At 35.9% G+C, this 20,399-nt stretch overlaps 2 protein-coding genes across 3 annotated transcripts; one reads left to right on the forward strand and one right to left on the reverse strand.

Annotated features, from left to right (window-relative positions):
- The first annotated feature begins 871 nt into the window (after positions 1–871).
- On the forward strand, positions 872–2,623 carry LOC132161607 (glyoxal oxidase-related protein). Its single transcript, XM_059571766.2, has one exon. The coding sequence runs from the start codon at positions 935–937 to the stop codon at positions 2,531–2,533; it is 1,599 nt and encodes a 532-aa protein (XP_059427749.2). The 5' UTR covers positions 872–934; the 3' UTR covers positions 2,534–2,623.
- A 2,653-nt stretch (positions 2,624–5,276) lies between these two features.
- LOC132191498 (protein NRT1/ PTR FAMILY 5.6) lies at positions 5,277–10,085 on the reverse strand. 2 transcript variants are annotated; one of them, XM_088511221.1, is made up of 5 exons: positions 9,872–10,085; positions 7,009–7,226; positions 6,370–6,914; positions 5,586–6,283; positions 5,277–5,466 (listed from the first exon to the last, which is right to left on the reverse strand). In XM_088511221.1, the coding sequence occupies exons 1-5, from the start codon at positions 10,005–10,007 to the stop codon at positions 5,441–5,443; spliced, it is 1,623 nt and encodes a 540-aa protein (XP_088367347.1). In that variant the 5' UTR covers positions 10,008–10,085; the 3' UTR covers positions 5,277–5,440. The 2 variants fall into 2 exon arrangements, with proteins under 2 accessions (XP_088367347.1, XP_059462521.2); XM_059606538.2 differs by having other exon boundaries at positions 5,277–6,283.
- Positions 10,086–20,399: the final 10,314 nt, after the last annotated feature.

A 20,399-nucleotide genomic window follows, 5' to 3' on the forward strand; every position in this document is an offset into this window, starting at 1 on the left:
AAAATCTCAAATAACATATTCACATAGACCAAATTGATGCATGCATTTTATTTAATGGTTTTTAGCCACAAGAAACAATGTAAATGTGTGGCTTTGAAGATTAATTAAAGGGATGCTTGAATAGTGAATACTAATCCCACGAGCCTAATTAACCTGCCCAAGCTGTCTTCAAACATCCAGACTGTTGGTGTTGGACTTCTCTGATTGCTCTACATGTCACTTCAGTTCCAAGTTTCCAACAAAGTACCCCAACCATATGATGTTCTTATTAACTTTACGTACGAAAAAGGATATAATCAAATGTTTCTGACCTTTTTTTTTTAAAGAAGAAAAATGCTTCTGACTTAATAGAAAAGGAAAATGATTATCCTATTGGTCTATATATCATGATAAAAAACTGCCACCGCCCATTAAAAGAAAAAAAAATCATTTGAAACCAGGTTGATTATGGCATTCTTTCATTATTATTATCAAAAGAATCATTAAAAGGTCCTTTCCTTAGTTGTCAAGGCTGTTTAATTGTTTCTTCTAAAAAAAATAAAAAAGGCTGTTTAATTGTTAATTGGGCTTTGATAGACCATCTCATAACGACTGGGCTTTCACCTTTGTCGTTAACGAGTTACGCATTACGCATATAAACAACGTGGAAGTATAAAAGACAGACAGCACGTGGTGGCCCCACTTTGTGTCACCACACACCCATTATCTTATGTGGTCCACCCTGCTAACCGTTGCCATTGAATTTACATCTCTTTATACGCAACCGATCAAACGGAAAAGTCCATCATCTTATCTCACATCAACGGCCAACAGTCACTCTTGTTATTTGTCTTGTTTCACGTTATTAATTCCTTTTAACCAGAAAGTTCACTTCCACTGCTTCCTCACTCTGGCCTCCACTCCCACTGTCCACTCTCTCTATCTCTGTGCACTCATGGTTTCGGTTCTCTTCCTCTTCGTCTTGACGCTCATGATCGCCCAGCTTACACTTGCTGAACTCCCGGGCACGTGGGAGCTCCTGGTGCACAACGCAGGCATAGCCTCCATGCACACGGCCGTGACGCGCTACAACACAGTGGTCCTCCTCGACCGCACCAACATCGGGCCCTCCCGCAGAATGCTCCCCAGGGGCCATTGCCGGAACGACCCAAACGACGTCGCTCTCAAGCGCGACTGCTACGCCCACTCCGTCGTGCTCGACCTGAAGACCAACGAAATCCGGCCGTTGATGATTCTCACTGATACGTGGTGCTCCGCCGGCCAGTTCCTCCCGGATGGCACTCTGTTGCAGACGGGCGGTGACTTGGATGGGTTGAGGAAGATCCGAAAGTTCCAACCGTGTGAGGCAGACGGGTTGTGCAACTGGGTCGAGCTGAAAGACGTGGAGTTGGTGAACGGCCGGTGGTACGCTACGAACCAGATATTGCCGGACGGTTCGGTGGCTATTGTCGGTGGGAGAGCAACTAACACGATCGAGTATTATCCGCCAAGGAAAAACGGTCCCGTTTTGTTTCCGTTTCTTGCAGAAGTGGAGGATAAGCAGATGGACAATTTGTACCCTTACGTTCATCTCCTCCCCAACGGTCACCTTTTCATCTTCGCCAACAACAAAGCCGTGTTGTACGATTACGAGGCTAACAAGATAGTCAGAGATTATCCACCGTTAGATGGTGGCCCGCGAAACTACCCATCGGCCGGATCATCCGCTATGCTGGCCCTGCAGGGGGACTTCTCCACGGCCGTGATTGTGGTGTGCGGTGGGGCGCAGTTCGGCGCGTTTATCGAGAAGAGTACGGACACCCCCGCGCACGGTAGCTGCGGCCGCATTGCAGCGACTGCACCCGACCCGGTTTGGGAAATGGAGGACATGCCATTCGGGCGGGTAATGGGGGACATGGTCATGCTCCCAACCGGCGAGGTTTTAATTATCAATGGGGCACAGGCTGGGACACAGGGCTTTGAGATGGCCTCCAACCCGTGTCTCTACCCGCTTCTTTATCGACCCGATCAACCACTTGGGTTGCGTTTCATGACTTTGAACCCGGGTACCGTGCCCCGAATGTACCACTCCACCGCAAACCTATTGCCTGACGGGCGGGTATTACTCGCGGGAAGCAACCCGCACATTTTTTACAAATTCAAAGCTGAATTCCCCACTGAGTTGCGAATTGAAGCGTTCTCGCCAGAGTACTTGTCATTGGACCGGGCAAATATCCGACCCATGATCGAGGGGATTCCCGAAATAGTGCGTTTCGGGGAGGGCTTTGATGTATCGGTATCGGTCTCGTTGCCCGTTGTGGGGATTGTGGAGGTCAATATGGGAAGCGCGCCTTTTGCAACGCATTCATTTTCGCAAGGTCAACGGTTGGTCAAACTAGCGGTTACTAGCGCCATTCCTGACGGTGATCACCGTTACAAAATCCGGTGTACGGCACCGCCAAGCGGGATGGTTGCTCCTCCAGGTTATTACATGGTGTTCGCTGTCAACCAGGGCGTGCCAAGTGTCGCCCGTTGGGTCCAGCTTGTGGCCTAATGATTATAGCTGTTTTAGGGTTAAATTATTTTAAATCATTTTTCGTTTTGGTTTTGGTTTTTAAATTAATTTTTCTTTTAGATGTATTGATTAAAGACTTTTTTTTTTTTGTTTTTTAATAAGCAAATGAGAAAAAGGTTGAAGGGGGTATTGATTGTAGACTTTGTAGTTGAAGATCTGCAACTGTAGATAAAAGAAGAAATACATTTCATTTGAAATTGAGGTTTGTGTCTCTAACTATCTACATGATATTGATATCACTAAATGTTTTTCAATAATAAAGAAACCCCAACATTTTTTTTTTTATTTGAAAAGGTTGGAGGGGGAGATCAATTGTAGTTATTCTAGCTGGACGTAACTATAGTAGCACCAACCTACGGAGGACTGCTCAAAAACCATAAGTGCACCCTAAAGACCATCTGAGCCATAACTTAATTGCATGCTCACCCCACGAGGACATAAAAAGAAATTAAGGTGGTTTATACTAATCAGGCATAAGAATTCTCTATTACGGAGATTCAAACTTATACCTTAGTACTTACCTAACTACTTAAGAATTTTCTTGGGCCATTGAACCACTACCCTTGATGGTAGACACGGCAACGTTTAGACTAGTTTTAAATGGGTTTTCCTTGCTTTTCAATAGCATTAAAGCATTCCTTCAAATGGGTTTTCTTGCCAAATTTCAGAACCCTTAAGACTTTTTTGAAAAAAAAAGGTTACAATATGAAGAAGAAAAATGGTGAAGCGTCCATTTGCCATGGCTGTAGAATTCAGTGAAGAAGAGAAGAAAAGTGATTGGCTTGGTCCCATTAGCAAAGGGAAAGAAAGAGAACACTTCTCCTGGCTGAAAGCAAATGCAAGTAGCTGCTTTCTTGAAGCGACGGAAAGGCAGCAACCAAGACCATCAAAAGGGGGGCATAACATTATGTCACTTTATAAATGCAATCCTAAAGATTCTTTTCGGAACCCCCTTTGGAGGCACATAATTTAATTCCTTGAAAGCTAGTGTATATATCACAATGATCATTCATCACTCACTCTTGATGCGAAATTTCAAATTTAAAGCTTGGTCAATGGGCTCAATTTAATTATTGCTGCTCGGCAATGCCAGCCGGCTCTACTTTGTCGGCATTTAAAACGGGCCCTTGGCGTCTTTCTGGGAAAGTGATCAGTGCCCAGGCCCCAGCTCTATTATGTTATCAGGAGTACTACTATCATTTTTATTACAAATTTCTTATAAAATGTAAACGGTCAAATTTTGTCACTAAATAATTAAAGTTATATGTTAAATTCTTTTTTGTTTAATCGACTTGGCACAGAATAAAATCCTTTTTATTCAGATGAAATGACAATTTTACCCTCTAATTTTAGAGGACTAGCTTCTATCTAGTCCATTTGAACGGTAAAAGATCTTGGTCCCTAAATAAGGGCTGCTATTATAATTTTTTTTACAAATTAATACAAGTAACATTTATGTTTGCTTATTGTTAAGTTTGCCACTAAATAATTAAGTTTGTCTATTATTATTATTATTTTTTTGTTTAATCCACTTGGTACATAATAAAATCTTCTCTATTTCAAGTGAAATAAAAATGATCTTTGTTCTGACACATAAATTTGTAAAGGGGTTGAAATAAAAAAATGCTGCACCCAAGTATCCCATTCTTTGTTATCTCTTAGTTGTTTTTATGTTCTAAGAAGCTCAGCCAAAAGATAAAAAAAAAAGTGTTAGAATATATGATATGATTCCTTAATAATATATATTCTTTATAGGATAATTACCTTCTATGATTGATTGAATCAAGTTTGATTTGATACTTATAGCCCGTTTGGATGGGGGATTTTGTGAAAGAATGGAATTTAATTAAAAGACCGAGTGCGCTTTTTTTTTTTTTTTTGTTGGTTATTTCCCTGTAATTTTGTTTGGCTTTTTTTTTTTTTTTTTTTTTTTTCCTATCTTGTTTTATTTCCCTGTATCGGTTTTGTTTTTGCTTGTAATCATGCTCAGTCGTCTCTCTCGATTTATCCGCCTGATGCCCTTCAGGGTAGTTGATTTGGTCCAGATTTTTGGGTTATGGATGTGAACGTTATCCTGACTTTTGGGTCAAGGATGATGAGTTTTGGTTTGGGGTTCTCTGCCCTCAATGCCGAAGAATAAGAGTTATCTATACATTGGTTGGAGTCTATTTAGTGCAGATCTTCTGTTTAATTTGAAAATTAGTCATAGGTTAGCAGATTTTGTTTGAGTCTAAAATGTAATATATCATCTTTGACGCTTGTAACTTTGCAACTTCGACTATAGTTGCTACAAAGCTTTGCTCTATGTTGTTTAAGTTTATGCTCGTTTATCAATGAATAAGATTTAACTTTTTCAAAAAAAAAAAAAAAATAATAATTAAAAGACCGAGGATTGATTTCAAGTGCTGTGAATTTGTAAGTGATGCTTAGCATATGATAAAAATTTGCATTGATTGATGATGTTAGAATATATTGTATGAGATTTGATAGTATGAGAATATATTTATAATAATTGTAATTGATAAAATCAAATCAGAAATATTTAATACTAATTTAATTTTATCAATCATATCTTTTTGTATTCTCTCCACATCTCCTTTGAGTTTTATCTGTGAATGTAGGTCATAGATCGAACCACATAAAATTCTTGTGTCTTATTTTAAGATTCCGCAATTTATTATTTCATTTTGAAGTTCTTCAACCGAAACACATGCTTAGACAAACTTCAATCGGAATTGCATTTCCTAGAATACTTCAAATTTCTCAACTTGATAATTTACTTATTTAAACACACTCTACTGAAAGCAGAAAGTATATATCTATATATATATATATTATATATATATATCAATGCCCTTTGACTACACCACAGCATCATCATCGCCTTCATGGCAGTCTGCGACAACCACCTTCTGCACATTTTTGTAAGTATACCTTCGAGCCAAGAACACATAAAAGAACATGTTCACCGAAGAAATGGCCGCCAACAGCCAATAGAATTTGTCCAAGCGGCTAGAATTCAAATCTTTACCAAACCAACCGTGGCTGCCCGTGCTTGTGGTGGTCACGTGGTCAACGACAGTTATCAACCAACTACTGAGGAAGTTTGAAGCTCCTATGACACTAAGGTAAAGTGCAATGCCTAGGCTTCTCATGGAATCTGGAACTTGGTCGTAAAAGTACTCCTGCAACCCCACCAGAGCAAACCCATCTCCGAACCCAATGATGAGATACTGTGGAGCCAACCAGAAAACGCTCATTGAATCTGCGCCCTTTTTCGGATCATTCTCCACCATACCAAGCCTTTTCTTCTCGACAAGTGCTGCGACCACCATTGTAACCATTGTAAATGACATTCCAATCCCAATCCTCCGGAGGAGATTCAGGCCTCGTTCGTTTCCTGTTGTGTTTCGTAACATAGGGACGATGAATTTCTCGTAAATGGTCACGGAGATTATCATTCCTATTGCTGCAATTCCGTAGATGGAGGCCGGGGGAATCACAAAACCATCTCCGATCTTTCTGTTCATAGTCACACTCTGTTTTATGAAGAATGTGGTGCTCTGCGCTATGCATATTCCAAATGGCAGAGTAGCAAGCCATATGGGGATCATGTTGAGAACAAGCTTCAACTCCTCCACCTTGGTTACCGTTGCAAGTCTCCAGAGATTTTGCTTCTCAGCCGTCGGATTGTTCTTGTCTTCAAAGACGGCCGCTTTGTCTAGAAATCTGAAATGTAACAGCATCAAACAAGAGTTAATTAATATACATATATGGTATTCGGAGAAAATGTTTTCTTCAATTCACATGCTTACTTGAGTTTGTTTGTGTGGCAAAGAAGCCTCCCTTGGGTTTTCTCCGTCTTGGGAACTTCATACAACTGATCAGGACTGGAAGGGTAAGCAAGATCTCTCTTCCTAATGGCTGCAACAAGAACTTGCACCAATGGTGTCAAGGGGCTCCCCGTTGCTCCCCTGTAACGGTAAAATGGCCTCCCAATGGCGAAAATAACCAGCGACGCTGCCATGACTGCAGTGAGAATAATGTAAGAAACACCCCAGTTCACATGGTCTTGCACATAGACAACCACAGTGACACCAAACAGGAGTCCAGAGCAGAGGCCAAAATTCCACCAATTGAAATACGACATCTTTTGTTTTCTTTCTTCGTGATGATCTTCATCAAACTGGTCAGCTCCAAAGCTCTCCAGAGAGGGTTTATGCCCTCCAGTCGCTATAGAGATCAAGTAAATGGCTAGAAAAAAGACCACCTCGTGAACCTTCCTCGGCTCGGTGCATATTTCATTCTCACAAGCCTTGAGGCCCGGTACGAACCAGGACATCGTCAGGAGAATCAAACCCTGTTTGCCAACATTCTCATTTTAATCAGATTATTAATCTTAAACCAATAACAAGACAACAATTGTGATCAAATGAGATTAATTAATTAAGTACCATGAGGTAGATTATGGTTGAGATGAGCACTGTTGAGAATCTGCCTAAGTAAGCATCAGCTATGAACCCTCCCAACAGTGGCATCAAAGTAGTCACACCAGACCAATAGTTCACATTCCTGGCTGCTGTCTTAAGATCTTGATGCATTACTTTGCTGAGGTAAAGGATTAAGCTCGTTGCAAGCCCAAAGTAACTCAGCCTCTCACTGAATTCAATTGCTGCACAATTATCAAACTCTTATTTATTAAAAACATTTTTTAATAATCTAGATAAGAGTGTACATAGATGAGCAGGAAACAACATTCGATAAGCATACATACTGAGATATAATAGTACAAGCTACATAGATTTTATCCTTTGAAAAAGAAGATCATTATTTATATATTCAAATAATCAGGCGAGAATAAATCGTATGGACCTCAGTTCGTGCGCTTGTACAGTTGTACTAGCTACAGTTCGTACTATCCTTAATCCTTATTGGCCACAAAAAGTTTATAAAACGTAATATCCTTCATCCTTATTGGCCACAAAAAGTGGTAAAGCCTGTATACCAAGTGGTCTGTAGCGAAGAATGTGGGGTAGGAACTAGGAAGGATTTATCCTACTTTTTCCTGCTCTACATACATGTGCACATGGGTCTGTCTATATTTGGGAAAAAACCGTAGCCAAATATTGTAATTCGCTAAATTTCGACAAGTGTTGGCTTTTACATGAGATGCTCGATCGAGATGCACTTAAATGACTAGTTATTCTATACCACACAAATTTTTTTAATATTCTTTCTTGACGCGTGATATAAATAATACATGAAATATTTTAATTCAAAATAAATAAATTGTGTCTATAAGAGGTAGTTCAATTGACTAGGATCACGCTTAAATAAAGCGGATGTCACTAGTTTGAATCTTCCTCCCCCCTCTTGTGTAGACATATCAAAAAAAAAAAAAAAAAAGAAAGAAGTGAACTGCGGCATGAGAGTTGGAAGAATTATTATGAAGGAAATATCCTCAAACCCATTTAAAATAGTGTCATGTGTCTGTAAAGATTTAAAATGCACATTAAAAACTGATATTAATGATGTTAAGAATTTAATGTGTGTTTTAAATCTTTATAAACACTCGGTACTATTTTAAATGGGTTGGAAGATATTTTTTTCATATTGGTTTGGACGAAATTTTTGTTCATTGTTTAATTAAGGATAGAAATTTCTTCCAAACTGATTTGAAAGAAATTTGTGTCTTTTAATTAATACTTCAACACTAAAGGTGATTTAAGACGTAATATATATACACAAGTATAAAGTGAATTATCATGTGCATCTCATGTCACCTTTTTTTTTTCAACTTTTTGCAAGGGAATCCCTAAAAAAGCAAAAAACCAAAGAAGAAAAATACCCCCAAGAAAATTTTGAAAAACTTTTAAAATCTAGAGGGTTTAGCTATGTAGACCATAACCAACAGCATTGCTTCTGTAGAATGAGATAGGCTGGCCCTTGTCGTAGGGGAAGCACTCACATTCGAAGTGCTGCAGAGGTCCCTCCAAGTTCCACTCCCCAGTAGCCTTGCACCAAAAACTACCATAGAGTAATCCATGACATGCATGTACATATTGTACTTGGCATGAATTTGTACTTGAAGGGCTATTAATTTGAGTAATCTATATCACAAAAACAACAGGATTTTTTTACAAAAAACAAACTGTACTAGTGCTAATTTGAATATATATTTAGCTGTGCAACTTCAAACCCTATATATTAGGAAAATCTTCAGTGGGGAACACCTTTTCTACTCCAAATACTTTGTGGAGTATATTAAACTCTAATTTGTGGTCACTTTTCTAATTTAAAAGTATTCTCAGCCCCACATGGCAAATCATGCAATTTGACTTCCAATTTTCTTTTGCAAATATCTGGCCAATATATCCGCTTACTTTTTACGCCTATCTACAAGCAGTAGCCGCAGGTTCTCTCAATAAACAAACCAAGCAAGACCTAGCTATGATCATATGTGCTGAACCTAATATTTTAGAGCCCTATTAATTTCAATATATATATATATATATGTGTGTGTGTGTGTGTGTGGATTTAAACGCTTTTTAAATAAATTAAGCTTAACGTGTGAAATATTTAATTTAAATTAACAGAAGGTGAATGTCGGAGACAAATGTCAAATTCAAGGCCTTTACTTTGCCGGTATTTATCTAAAAATTTTAAGCCAAAAAAGAAGAAGAAGCAAGGCTTCATGGTATGGCACTAGCTAGCAAGGCTTCATGTCGGAGACAAATGTCAAATTCAAGACCTTTACTTTGCCGGTATTTATCTAAAAATTTTAAGCCAAAAAAGAAGAAGCAAGGCTTCATGGTATGGCACTAGCTAGCTGGTTAGGGTCACTAACATGCTGAAGAAAAATAGGATGAAGAGGAATGGGAAGCTGGGATCTAAAATATTGCTGAAGAAAGAAAATATATTTACAAGGTAAGCCCGTAAGAATAAAATATATATTGTATCATTTGGTCAAAAAAGACAACAAAAACGTAACAAATATATATATATATATAAAGATATATGGCTAACTTTTCCTTTCTCTCGTGTAGTTTTTTGTTTGTGTTATAGATTATTACTTATCTTTAAACTTTAAATCCATAAGAATGAGGATATTTAATTATTAAATTAAAAATATTCTAACAATATTTGAGCATATTTAATCAGAATAACTAGGAAGGGTACTGGCAGTTAAAACTTGATGCTCCGGTTGCCATTGAGATAAGGAAGGTGGTTCCAATCCCTCCAGCATCGTGGCAACCAGCAAACAAAGCATAAAGAAGCAATAAGTTGCAGGTCATATTAATGATTCTTGTGGCTTACCAATGATAAACCTTGCGGCTTTCCAAACACCAGTAGAAGCTCGAAGAGGAACTTGTCCTTTGTGATCCATGGAAGAATCGTAAACCCATTTCTCCCCCCCAGCGTCCTTTGATTCTGCTCCCTTTCTCTGCTCCATATATATATATATATATATATGGAAAGCAGTATATATATATGTATCACTTTCTTTACGAGGAAGAAAGGCTGCAAATTAAGAAGCTATGGATATGAATGGTGATGGTGAGGAGCTTTGCTTTGGGCCTCTTATATATAGGGGGGGGGGGGGGGGGGGGGGGGGGTGTGGTTAGGGGAGCCTATATCTTTTTTCCGAGGTAAAGAAATGTCTCAGTCTAAGACTATAAGGAGAAAATATTTCGAAGCAATAATTGAAAAGGCAGAAAGGTTTTTTTTTTTTTAAAAAAAAAAAAGAAAAAAAGAAAAAAACTTTTATTCCTTCCACTTGGCACTTAGGACGTCATTCCTGGTCCATAGATGGGAATAGCATCCATGCCAAATTGAGTTTCTTTGCTGTAGAATGGAAGTCAAAAGGGAGCCTACAGTGGAGAGGCCCGTATCCACCAATGAAAAGCATGATTGTTCTTTTAGCCATGGATTACTACTGCAGAAGCTAATTAAGCTTAATTGTCTAAATTGAATGAGTGGTGATAGGAATATTATGGCTATGTTCTTTAATGTGTTTTGGATGATATATTTTGTTTTTGATTTGAAAAGTGTATTGAAGTGATATTAAGGTCAAAATTGTTTTTAGTTTATATGAGTGATTTTGTGTTTGTGATGTTTGTTAATTTTAAAAAGAGAAAACAAAAGGACAAAAAATATTTAACAAACAATTTTTTTTTACTACAAAGTTATTTACAAACTCGTGATATTCTACAAGTGGTAAATATAATTAAGAAAAAAAATCTAGTCTATCAATTTCTTTTAATTATTTCATTAATTATAAATTGTTACAGTAGTTTATATGGGCGTGTTTTTTTTTTAAATGTTTTTTTAATGATTTTTTTTAGATGAGTTGAATCAATATTTCGAACTCGATACACAATTGTAAATTGTAATATAAAAATACAAATTAAATTGTAAACATTGAGCAATACATGTATATATAAACTTGATTCTAATATGGAAAAAAAGTAAATCTATTTATAAAATTTGGGCAACAGAAGTAAATTAAAAAAAAAAACTACAAAATACAATTGAATTGAATTGTATTATCTAAAAACTTTATAAATTTGCCTTAAAAAAGAAAGTTGGATAGGGGACACACAGTGTCAATTTTGTGTTTTATTGACATTTCAAACCACCAAGCCAAATTAGCCAATATATATACATACTAAATGCATGAGGGCACTTTTTCTCACCCCAACCAAGTGTTTCGTGATGCTAAGGACTTACCGGAGGAATTCCATAGACAAAACTCCCGTGAGATTGAGGAGACGGAGCACACCCAGCTTCGACAAATAATACAATGGCAGCTGCCATCTGACAATAAAATCAAGGTAATTAAACTTGAATGCGGGTGTGGACAAGAAAAATGGCCGCATCGGCCTGGGGATGATAGCCCGTGACAATGCGGGGAAGGTGGTAGCAACTCGGAGCACTACGCAAGTCTGTACCGGAGAACCAGCTATGGCTGAAGCTCTAGCAGCACTCCATGCTATGCTCTTCCGTCAGAAGTTGGGATTTACAGATATTATTTTTGAAGGAGATGCACCGCAAGTTATGAAAGCGATAAACTCAAAGGCGGTAAACTCAAAGACGGCAAACAACAGTTGCTATGGACATTTTGGAGGGGATACAAACAGGCTTCCTACTTTGTAATCTTGATTGATCTTTTATCACTTATCAATGATGGTTGAATTTGTTAAAAAAAAAAAAAAAACAAAAACAAAAACAAAAAAAGCATGAAACACACATAAACGAAGTCTTAATAAGACAAACATATTTATTTATTTTTTTAATATTTTGCCTTCGCCTACCCATATTCTGTTATCTGCGTGCATGTGTAGATAGCAAATTTGGTATCCACCCACGTGGGTGGATAGCGAATGCAGAGCAATTTTAAACCACCTACATGAACACCCCTAGGTTCAACCGTACTCTTTGGTGGTTAGCTCCAAAATAAATAGTGTGCCAAAATCTTAACTATATCTTGATTCATGTCACCTAGTCAAATGTAATATTTTGATTTAAAAAAAGGGGATTTCCTCATTAGTTCAAATATGGAATAAATTCATCGTTTAATTCCAACAAAATAAAAATAAAAGGAGAGCTCCTTTTTGTAGCTGTGGGCCTGTTGGCTTTCCTCATAGTTCAAATGTCGAATAAAATCATCGGTCCAACAGATTTTTGTCCTGTATAGAGCAACTTGGGATTTACACGGCTTTTTGTTTTGGAAAATGTGACATTTCAAGACTTTTTTTTGAAAAAGTTGTTTGTAAATGATGTGTCACTCTTTTATGAGTTGGTGATACACTTCCCAAAATAATAAATCTCATAAGATGGCGATACATCATTTGGAAACTAACTTTTGAGAAGACAATTTGGGATATGTACCACTCATCTTTTCTTTTAAGTTTGGATTTAGATGACTTTTCATAACAGATTTTTGTCCTGTATAGAGCAACTTGGGATTTACACGGCTTTTTCTTTTGGAAAATGTGACATTTCAAGACTTTTTTTTAAAAAAGTTGTTTGTAAATGATGTGTCACTCTTTTATGAGTTGGTGATACACTTCCCAAAATAATAAATCTCATAAGATGGCGATACATTATTTGGAAACTAACTTTTGAAAAGACAATTTGGGATGTGTACCACTCATCTTTTCTTTTAAGTTTGGATTTAGGTGACTTTTCATAACAGATTTTTGTCCTGTATAGAGCAACTTGGGATTTACACGGCTTTTTCTTTTGGAAAATGTGACATTTCAAGACTTTTTTAAAAAAAAGTTGTTTGTAAATGATGTGTCACTCTTTTATGAGTTGGTGATACACTTCCCAAAATAATAAATCTCATAAGATGGCGATACATCATTTGGAAACTAACTTTTGAGAAGACAATTTGGGATGTGTACCACTCATCTTTTCTTTTAAGTTTGGATTTAAATGACTTTTCATATATATCAGTTATTATATATATATATATATATATATATATATATATAAAATGTGCAACACCAACATATATAAAATATATTTAATAAATAGGGTAAAATTCACTTAACTCCCTCAAACTACCACCAAAATGACAATTTACCCCATAACCTATCAATTACAACAATTTACTCCCCCAAACTACAAAAACAATGACAATATTGTACCCTCCCAATGCTAGCAAAATGACGAAATTACTCTTATAGAATTTTCAATAAGACAAAAATACCCTTAAAATTTTGATTTGTTTTTTTAAAAAATTTTAGTAAGGGTAATTTCGTTATTTTGTTAAAATTGGGGGTACATTGTCGTTGTTTTGGTAGTTTGAGGAGTAAATTGTCGCAATTGATAGTTTGAGGGATAAATTGTCATTGAGACGATAGTTTAAAGGGGTTAAGTGGACTTTACCTTAATAAATAATTGTGTGAAGAGCAACGTCACTCTTCTCTTTGTACCCGTTGCTCTCAATTTAGCGTCAGATCTTGGATTTGCTTAAAAAGGATGAATCTAAAGACCAGATATTATACATAAAAATATTAATTTAAGCCATCCATAGATAATGCCAAGAGTAAAAGCTGATCTCATTACAATAGTTAATTAATGGCCATTTTGGCCCAAATATACTATTAAACTAGTTTTTCCCAACTAATGAATAGAATGGTCACGTGACTATATATATATCTTTTTAATAATACGATAAGATATATTGCTTGATCCCTGATCCAACTACATTTTCACTTGACCAATCATATGAATATCCATTACAGTGGAAATGATATTAATGGGTACTCAGTGGCCTAGCGTTCCAAAACTTGTCTTCGGCGTTGAGTTGACATTCAAAGTTAATAAGTATCATAAGACTCAAGTAATATGCTATTTAGTAGACTGTGATGTTACAATAAAAATTATCATTGAATTAGTACTGATAAAGAGAAAAATACTGATTTTTTCTGTCATGTTATCTCAGTTATTTGACAGTTATATAACAGTTGGCTACAACATTACTCATAAATAATGAAGAAAAGTATGAAACCTGATGACTACCCACCAAGTTCTCTTTTCAAATCAACCCTTTTGAAGAATGACTTGAAGAAAAGAGCCCCAGCTACAATATTTTTTAATGAATATGTAAAAAGTGGAAGGAAGCAGCATGATTCAAATAGGCAATTTTCTTATCCATATAATGAGCATTAACTTGAAAATGGGACTGGTTTCTAATATTTTAACTTGTTGTGGAGATTAAGATGATAGAAATTCAACTCTTCAATCAAGCAATTTAGATTATATATGCCTCAGGTCAACTGTAGGCTGCTCATAAGCAACATAAGATTTCAGTGGCCATGGTTGATTGAAGTGCATGCGTGACTTTTCGCGGTGGACAGAGCACTCGTTTGTACCTCCTCGTAATCAACATACAAAAGAAAAGAAAAAGAAAGAAAAAAACGTAAAAAAAATGGACAGTATCATGCCTTCCCTTTTTTTTCTTTTTTTTTCTTTTTTTCTTTCTGCAGGGATGATGGTGGGAATTATTATTGACCTGAATTATGCAGCTGAAGGAAAGCATTAAACTTTATACAATGCACCATGTGTTTTTTTTATTTGTTTCTGTTCACATTCTCCTCCTGCTGTCCAGCAAATCAATCCTACTGATCTGGAAAACAACGTTCAGATATGTTCATCTAAAGTCAATTAGGCCCACCTTCAAGTTGTGAGTGAAAGCCATGAAGGGTCACTATCCTTCAGATTCGTTTTGAATCTGGTTTGGTGAGATTTAATGTAACCGCCGACCCCCTCCATGAGCGGAACCGGATACTCTCTAGTTCATTATGAACTAACTATAGAGTATTCAGTTCATAGCTAAAACTTCTCAGAAATCTTAGGGTCATAAATGAGACACATATTCTACTAATAAAAATAGTAATAAAATATTATTTTTTTTTAAAAAAAAATTAGGGGGTGGCCGGCCACCTCCATTTTGTATAGGGGTGGCCGAACCACCCCATGGCCTATGGGGGTGGCCAAACCAACCCCATCTTGCAAAAGGGGGGGTGGCCAAGGGGTGGTTCGGCCACCACAAGGGTCAACCTTTTTTTTTTTTTTTTTTTTTTTTTTTTTTTTAACTTGGCCCTTGGGGTGGTTGAACCACCCCCAAGGCTCTTTGGGGTCGTTCGGCCACCCCCCCTTTTGCAAGATGGGGGTGGCTGAACCACTCCCATGACCTATGGGGGTGGTTCAGCCACCCTAGGCCGGCCATTGGGGGTGGCTCCCTACCCAAAATGGGGTGGCCAGCCACCTTTTTTTTTAAAAATTAATTAATTAATTTTTTTAATTTTAAATAATATTTTATTATTATTTTTATTAGTGGGATGTGTCCAATTTGTAGCCCTAAGATTTCTGAGAATAAATCCTAGTCATGAACTGGATATTGTCTAGTCCATTATGGACGAGAGATGATCCTATTCCTTCATGGGTTTGTGTATGCTCATGGGAGCGTGCATAAGTCTATAAGGCTCGTTAGTGAGGACGCTTGGTTTCAAGGGGGAGTGATTGTGATGTTTTATATTGCCTGGATGTAAAAAATATGATGTATTTATATAGAATACACTCTCTCTAAATGGTATATATGAGGCATTTTGGAGTAAACTCAATAATAAAACAATGAGAAATTGGCTCAAAGCGAATAATATCATATCATTTAGGATGAGATCAATTTTCAATTAATTTTTTTTTTGGAGAATTGTCAAATATTTCAGCTTATTTTGCATACTTTCACATGTATGAATGAAGGAATTTTAGGAATAGACTAGATGTGTATTCTAAGGAATAGGGTTCGATATAAATTTTGGGAAGAAAAAAGAAAAAAGAATTTTAGCATATGAGCCACGTTCTATACTAGCTTTGAGATTTTGAGAATCTCGGTTGGGTTGTGGAGTTTCTATCGTTTTTGGCTGATAAAACCTGCTCCACGAAGGACCGTGGCTGTCATGCTGTCATGCATTCGAGGCGCATTTTGGCATTCTAATAAATGCCAAGTATTCTTTAATATGTTTAATAAGTTAGAATTAGGATCCTCTCTAATTCATTTGAATTGAAAAATATTCAGTTAGTTATAGTGGATTAGAAGTTTGTCCCATCAAAAAGTGAAAAAATAAAAATACCTCTCAATTATAACTAACTGAATATTCTCCGGTTCATTTGAACTGGAGAGGATCCTGTTCCGTTTAGGTTACTAAGTTAATAGAATAGTAATAAATGATGGTTAAGAATGTTAGAGAAAACGTGTATTTTTCACATATTAAAGAACACTTAATATTTATTAAAGCAGATTGGAGAACATTTCTGTCCTTCAAACTCAGCATGCGACATTTAGGGTTAATAATTTTTTACCCTACCTATTAACTTGATATGTAGCAAATACGAAATTAGTGAGTTACGATTAAAAGGTTTAATCAATTTAATTAAATAAATTAAATTAACATTAAACTATATAATTTTATACTCATATTTAAATACGATCTAAACCCAACATGTAATCACGAACTATTGCCTTAGTGCATGATACATACTTGTGAAACCACACATTTATAACGTGAGAGAAAGGTTTGAATGGAGTAATTTTAATTTTGATTGAATAAAATTAAGTGGACGTCTTTCTGACTGGATTTTCTTTTGCTTGTGTCCCTCACTTTGGGGAATGCGTCAATCAAAGGTCATTCCTTCTTTATGCCAATATGTCCAAGTAAGAATTATTCAACCCCTCCATCCACAAATTCCATTGATTCTCTTTAAACCTCGCGTCATTACTTTATATCACTATCAAATTGCAATTACCGACGAGCAAAGATCCCTTTTTTCTTCTTTTATTTATTTATTTTTTTTAATTTTTTAAAGTTCATAAAACTTTTCTAGATTCCTTCGCTTCGGAAGTTCAAACATTCCCAATTAAGGTATCAAATTTTTAATTTGTTTTAATTATCTTATTATGTTTGAATTTTTGTTAAATCTTCTTAAAATTTTCAAATATTCATGTTTTTTCATTATAAAAAAATAAAAATTATAAAGATTAAGGTGTTCATTTATTTTTTATTTTTATAAAAAAATATATTTGTAATATTTTTCCAATATCTTTGCAATTTTTTTTTTTTATATATATTTTTTATAATAGAAAACCGTGGTAGTTTGAAATTGAAATTGAAAGTTCGATACTTTGAATTGAGAATTTTGGAGCAGTGTCAAAACGTGTGAAAGTTCAAAAATTTTCTGAAGCTTCCCTTTTTTTTTTTTTTTTTTTCCTCTCTCTCTCTTTCCTTATGAAAGCTATTTAATTCATTAAACAGAGATAATTCATAAAGAAATGATTTTTCGCAACACTAAAGGATGAGATTCTTGGTATAATCCACCATACGAGAAAGAATGATATGAACACAATCAATAATGATGTGCACCCTTTTAACTTATAGAGTAAATTTCCACAATATCATATTGGTCTAGAAAACAAGGATTGAGAATTCCGACTATTTTTCTTTGGGTAAGTAGGGTTTTGTCAAAGTTTTCTTCTCTTGAGATAGAGAATTGTAAAGAATCTGAATCAAAGTAAAAACCCCCTAACAGTAAAATAATTAATGATTTTCTTGCCTCCCTTAGGAACACTACCAAAACTGCATGACATTACAAAAGGGTACACATAAATAAATATGATTTTCTAATTAAATAATTATGATTTCCTTTCAGAATTTTCCTTGTTATAAAAAAAAAAAAAAAAAAAAAAAAAAAAATTTGGGGTCTTGATAAACACAAGTACTGCTCCTGACATTCATGAATGTTCATGCATTGGCCGGCATAATAATAATTAGCTAAAAAGGTTCCATCCATTTGAACACGCTGATTAAGAGCAATTGGTCGCTAAGTCACTCACCACCTTTAATCCAAACATTTGAAAATGTTCAACCCTGTCCCCTCTGCCATAATGACTTGATAATTTTTTTTTGGAATTATGTCATTTCTTCTACAACACGGAACCTTTTTTCATATACTAAAAACGATAAAATCCATCCTTAGCAACAAAAGCTTGACTAGATTAGCATAATAGCATCCAACTAAAGACTGACAAGTTCTTCATAATTCAGTAATTTCTCAAAGTTGAAATGATTTACCAATTCAGAAGACGGCTGTAATTATTTTCACCAGCGACAACTGCCAACAGCATATCCTCAACTGGTTTTGAATATTCTAATGGGTTAAATCCTAAATTTGGTTTCAGTGCTTTTTTATGTTTACCAAACTAATCATTCATTGGTCAAATTTGATCTAGTGCTTTTCAACTATGCAAAATTACCGCCTGATTCTGCCACCTGTACCAAAGAACTAACCTATCCGATCATATTACACTGCATGTAAATATCTCCACATAAGCCTTGCCAAGTCAGCAGTAACATTTGTTTACTGAGTCCACATTAGCTGGTTTTTTGGTATAGGTGCCAAATCACCATTGGCTGAAGTGGATGAAATGAGTAATTTTATACCACCCGATAGTTCAATGACTAATTTTATTACTTTCAAAAATTCGAAGACGAATTTGATAGACATCAAAAGTACAAAATGGAAAATCTCACCATTAGTCTCATATATTCTTAGGGTGTTAACCTCCTTTCGAAGCTAATTAGCCTTCAAAGTTCATAAGAGCGTTAATCTTCATACTTACAATTTAGCTAAATGGGCCGCTTTAATCAAGTTTTCTGATGGCTTTTCCCTGGTCTTTTTCCTTTACTAAATCTTCCCCTTGACAACGGGAAAGATTTGCGCCTTTGTAATCTTAGTGTGTTTGTGTTTGTATTGTATCTTTACTCCTATCACCTATTTAAAAAAATAAAAAGGTTTTTCACATTTATCAAATGTCATTGACTACCATCCGCACAACACAATCATTTGCTATGGTGATTTTGAAAATAGTGATGTCGGCAAACCCACTGAAAATAACAGCAACATCTCCCACCTCTCCAGAGCAGTGTCAGGCCCTGTTTGTTAAACGTTTTTGTTTCAATACTATTCATCTTACTTTTTCATTTTTTCAATATTTTTTTATTTTTTACATTACATCAATCACTTTTTATTACTGTTCAAATAAAAAAATGACTACAAAACAAAATTTTTTTATTTTTCCATACCAAACATTTTTACCCTTTTTTTTTTCATCAATCAATTTTTGCTACAATATCGACCAAAACCTTTTAAGAAACACACTTGTGTCATCACCTTCCACTAAGAGAGCTAGCTAAACTACCAATAGGCTCTTAATTTCTTGACCAAAACCTTTTCGGAATAGGATACTTTCCATTTCAAAATGATTAAAGCTATCACTCAAATATCTTTATCCCTGCAATGAATGCCAAAATGCATGTCAAAATCATAAGATCAAAGACCGGTCACTTCTTTTTACTGGGACTATCCAATATACTATTTGGGATCTTAATCCAAATCATTGAGGCAATAAAACTTGGTTTAGCAATTAGACACATTCTGACTTCTCTATACCAAACTTAACGCACAAATATATCAAATCCTGCAAGCACTCTAGCAGTCAGATATAAAGAAAACATCAAGCTTCCCAAGTACATGTCAAGCACAAAAATATCATATCCAAACACTGCTCACAGGAGATAAGTCAGTTTCTTATCTACAAATCAAATTTAAGTGTGGAAAACCTAACCTTCAGAACCTTCATCTCTAGTGAGTGGAATTTTAAAGTGACAAGCAATTTTGTAAACAGAAACCACTAAGATGGATTCAGTGGGTTAAAGAAGATGAGTGCAACACCCCACTCAACCACTTATGCCTGAAGAGTTGAAGGTGTGGCTGTCAGAAGCTTTAGAGCGATTATAAAGGTTGACCATGTTGACAATGGATTTGCAGTATTGTTGTCATAGTGCTTCGGCGCATCATTGCCACAAAAGAGAATTGATATAAGATAAGTCAAGGAGATTTTGTGAGATCGAATGGGTCAAAGAAAGACAAGTTGCCTTTTAAATTGGAGCAATACCTAACATACTATGAAGATAAGAATCATGACTTGGGTAGAACGCATCAATCAGGATAGGAAGAACTATGTTCATCGTAAAATGGAGCTATCCATCCTAGTTGCATCGAAAGTATAGTGCGCAATACAGCCATGGTCCTAAAGTAGGCAATTCCACCGACCCCCCCCCCCCCCCCCCCCCCCCCCCAACCCCCCCGTGATCTCCAAGACTATATTTGGTTTGCTTGATAATGGCTTTTAGTTTGCTTTTTGCTATTAACAAACAACATCAAACATAAAATACTCATAAAACACTTACAATTATTTTATTTTATTTTATTACAC

Source organism: Corylus avellana, chromosome 10 (assembly GCF_965113065.1).
Source record: "Corylus avellana chromosome 10, dhCorAvel1.hap1.2, whole genome shotgun sequence".
NCBI classification, from domain to species: Eukaryota; Viridiplantae; Streptophyta; class Magnoliopsida; order Fagales; family Betulaceae; genus Corylus; species Corylus avellana.

What these genes read in the sequence shown, in the direction of transcription:
- LOC132161607 (XM_059571766.2), top strand. Translation starts at nt 935, where the DNA reads ATGGTTTCGGTTCTCTTCCTCTTCGTCTTGACGCTCATGATCGCCCAG.
- LOC132191498 (XM_059606538.2), bottom strand. Translation starts at nt 10,007, where the DNA reads ATGGAGCAGAGAAAGGGAGCAGAATCAAAGGACGCTGGGGGGGAGAAA. An exon ending in AGCCGCAAGGTTTATCATTG is followed by an intron (nt 7,227 to 9,871) that starts GTAAGCCACAAG and finishes ATAATTGTGCAG; the next exon opens with CAATTGAATTCAGTGAGAGG. An exon ending in CAACCATAATCTACCTCATG is followed by an intron (nt 6,915 to 7,008) that starts GTACTTAATTAA and finishes GTTGGCAAACAG; the next exon opens with GGTTTGATTCTCCTGACGAT.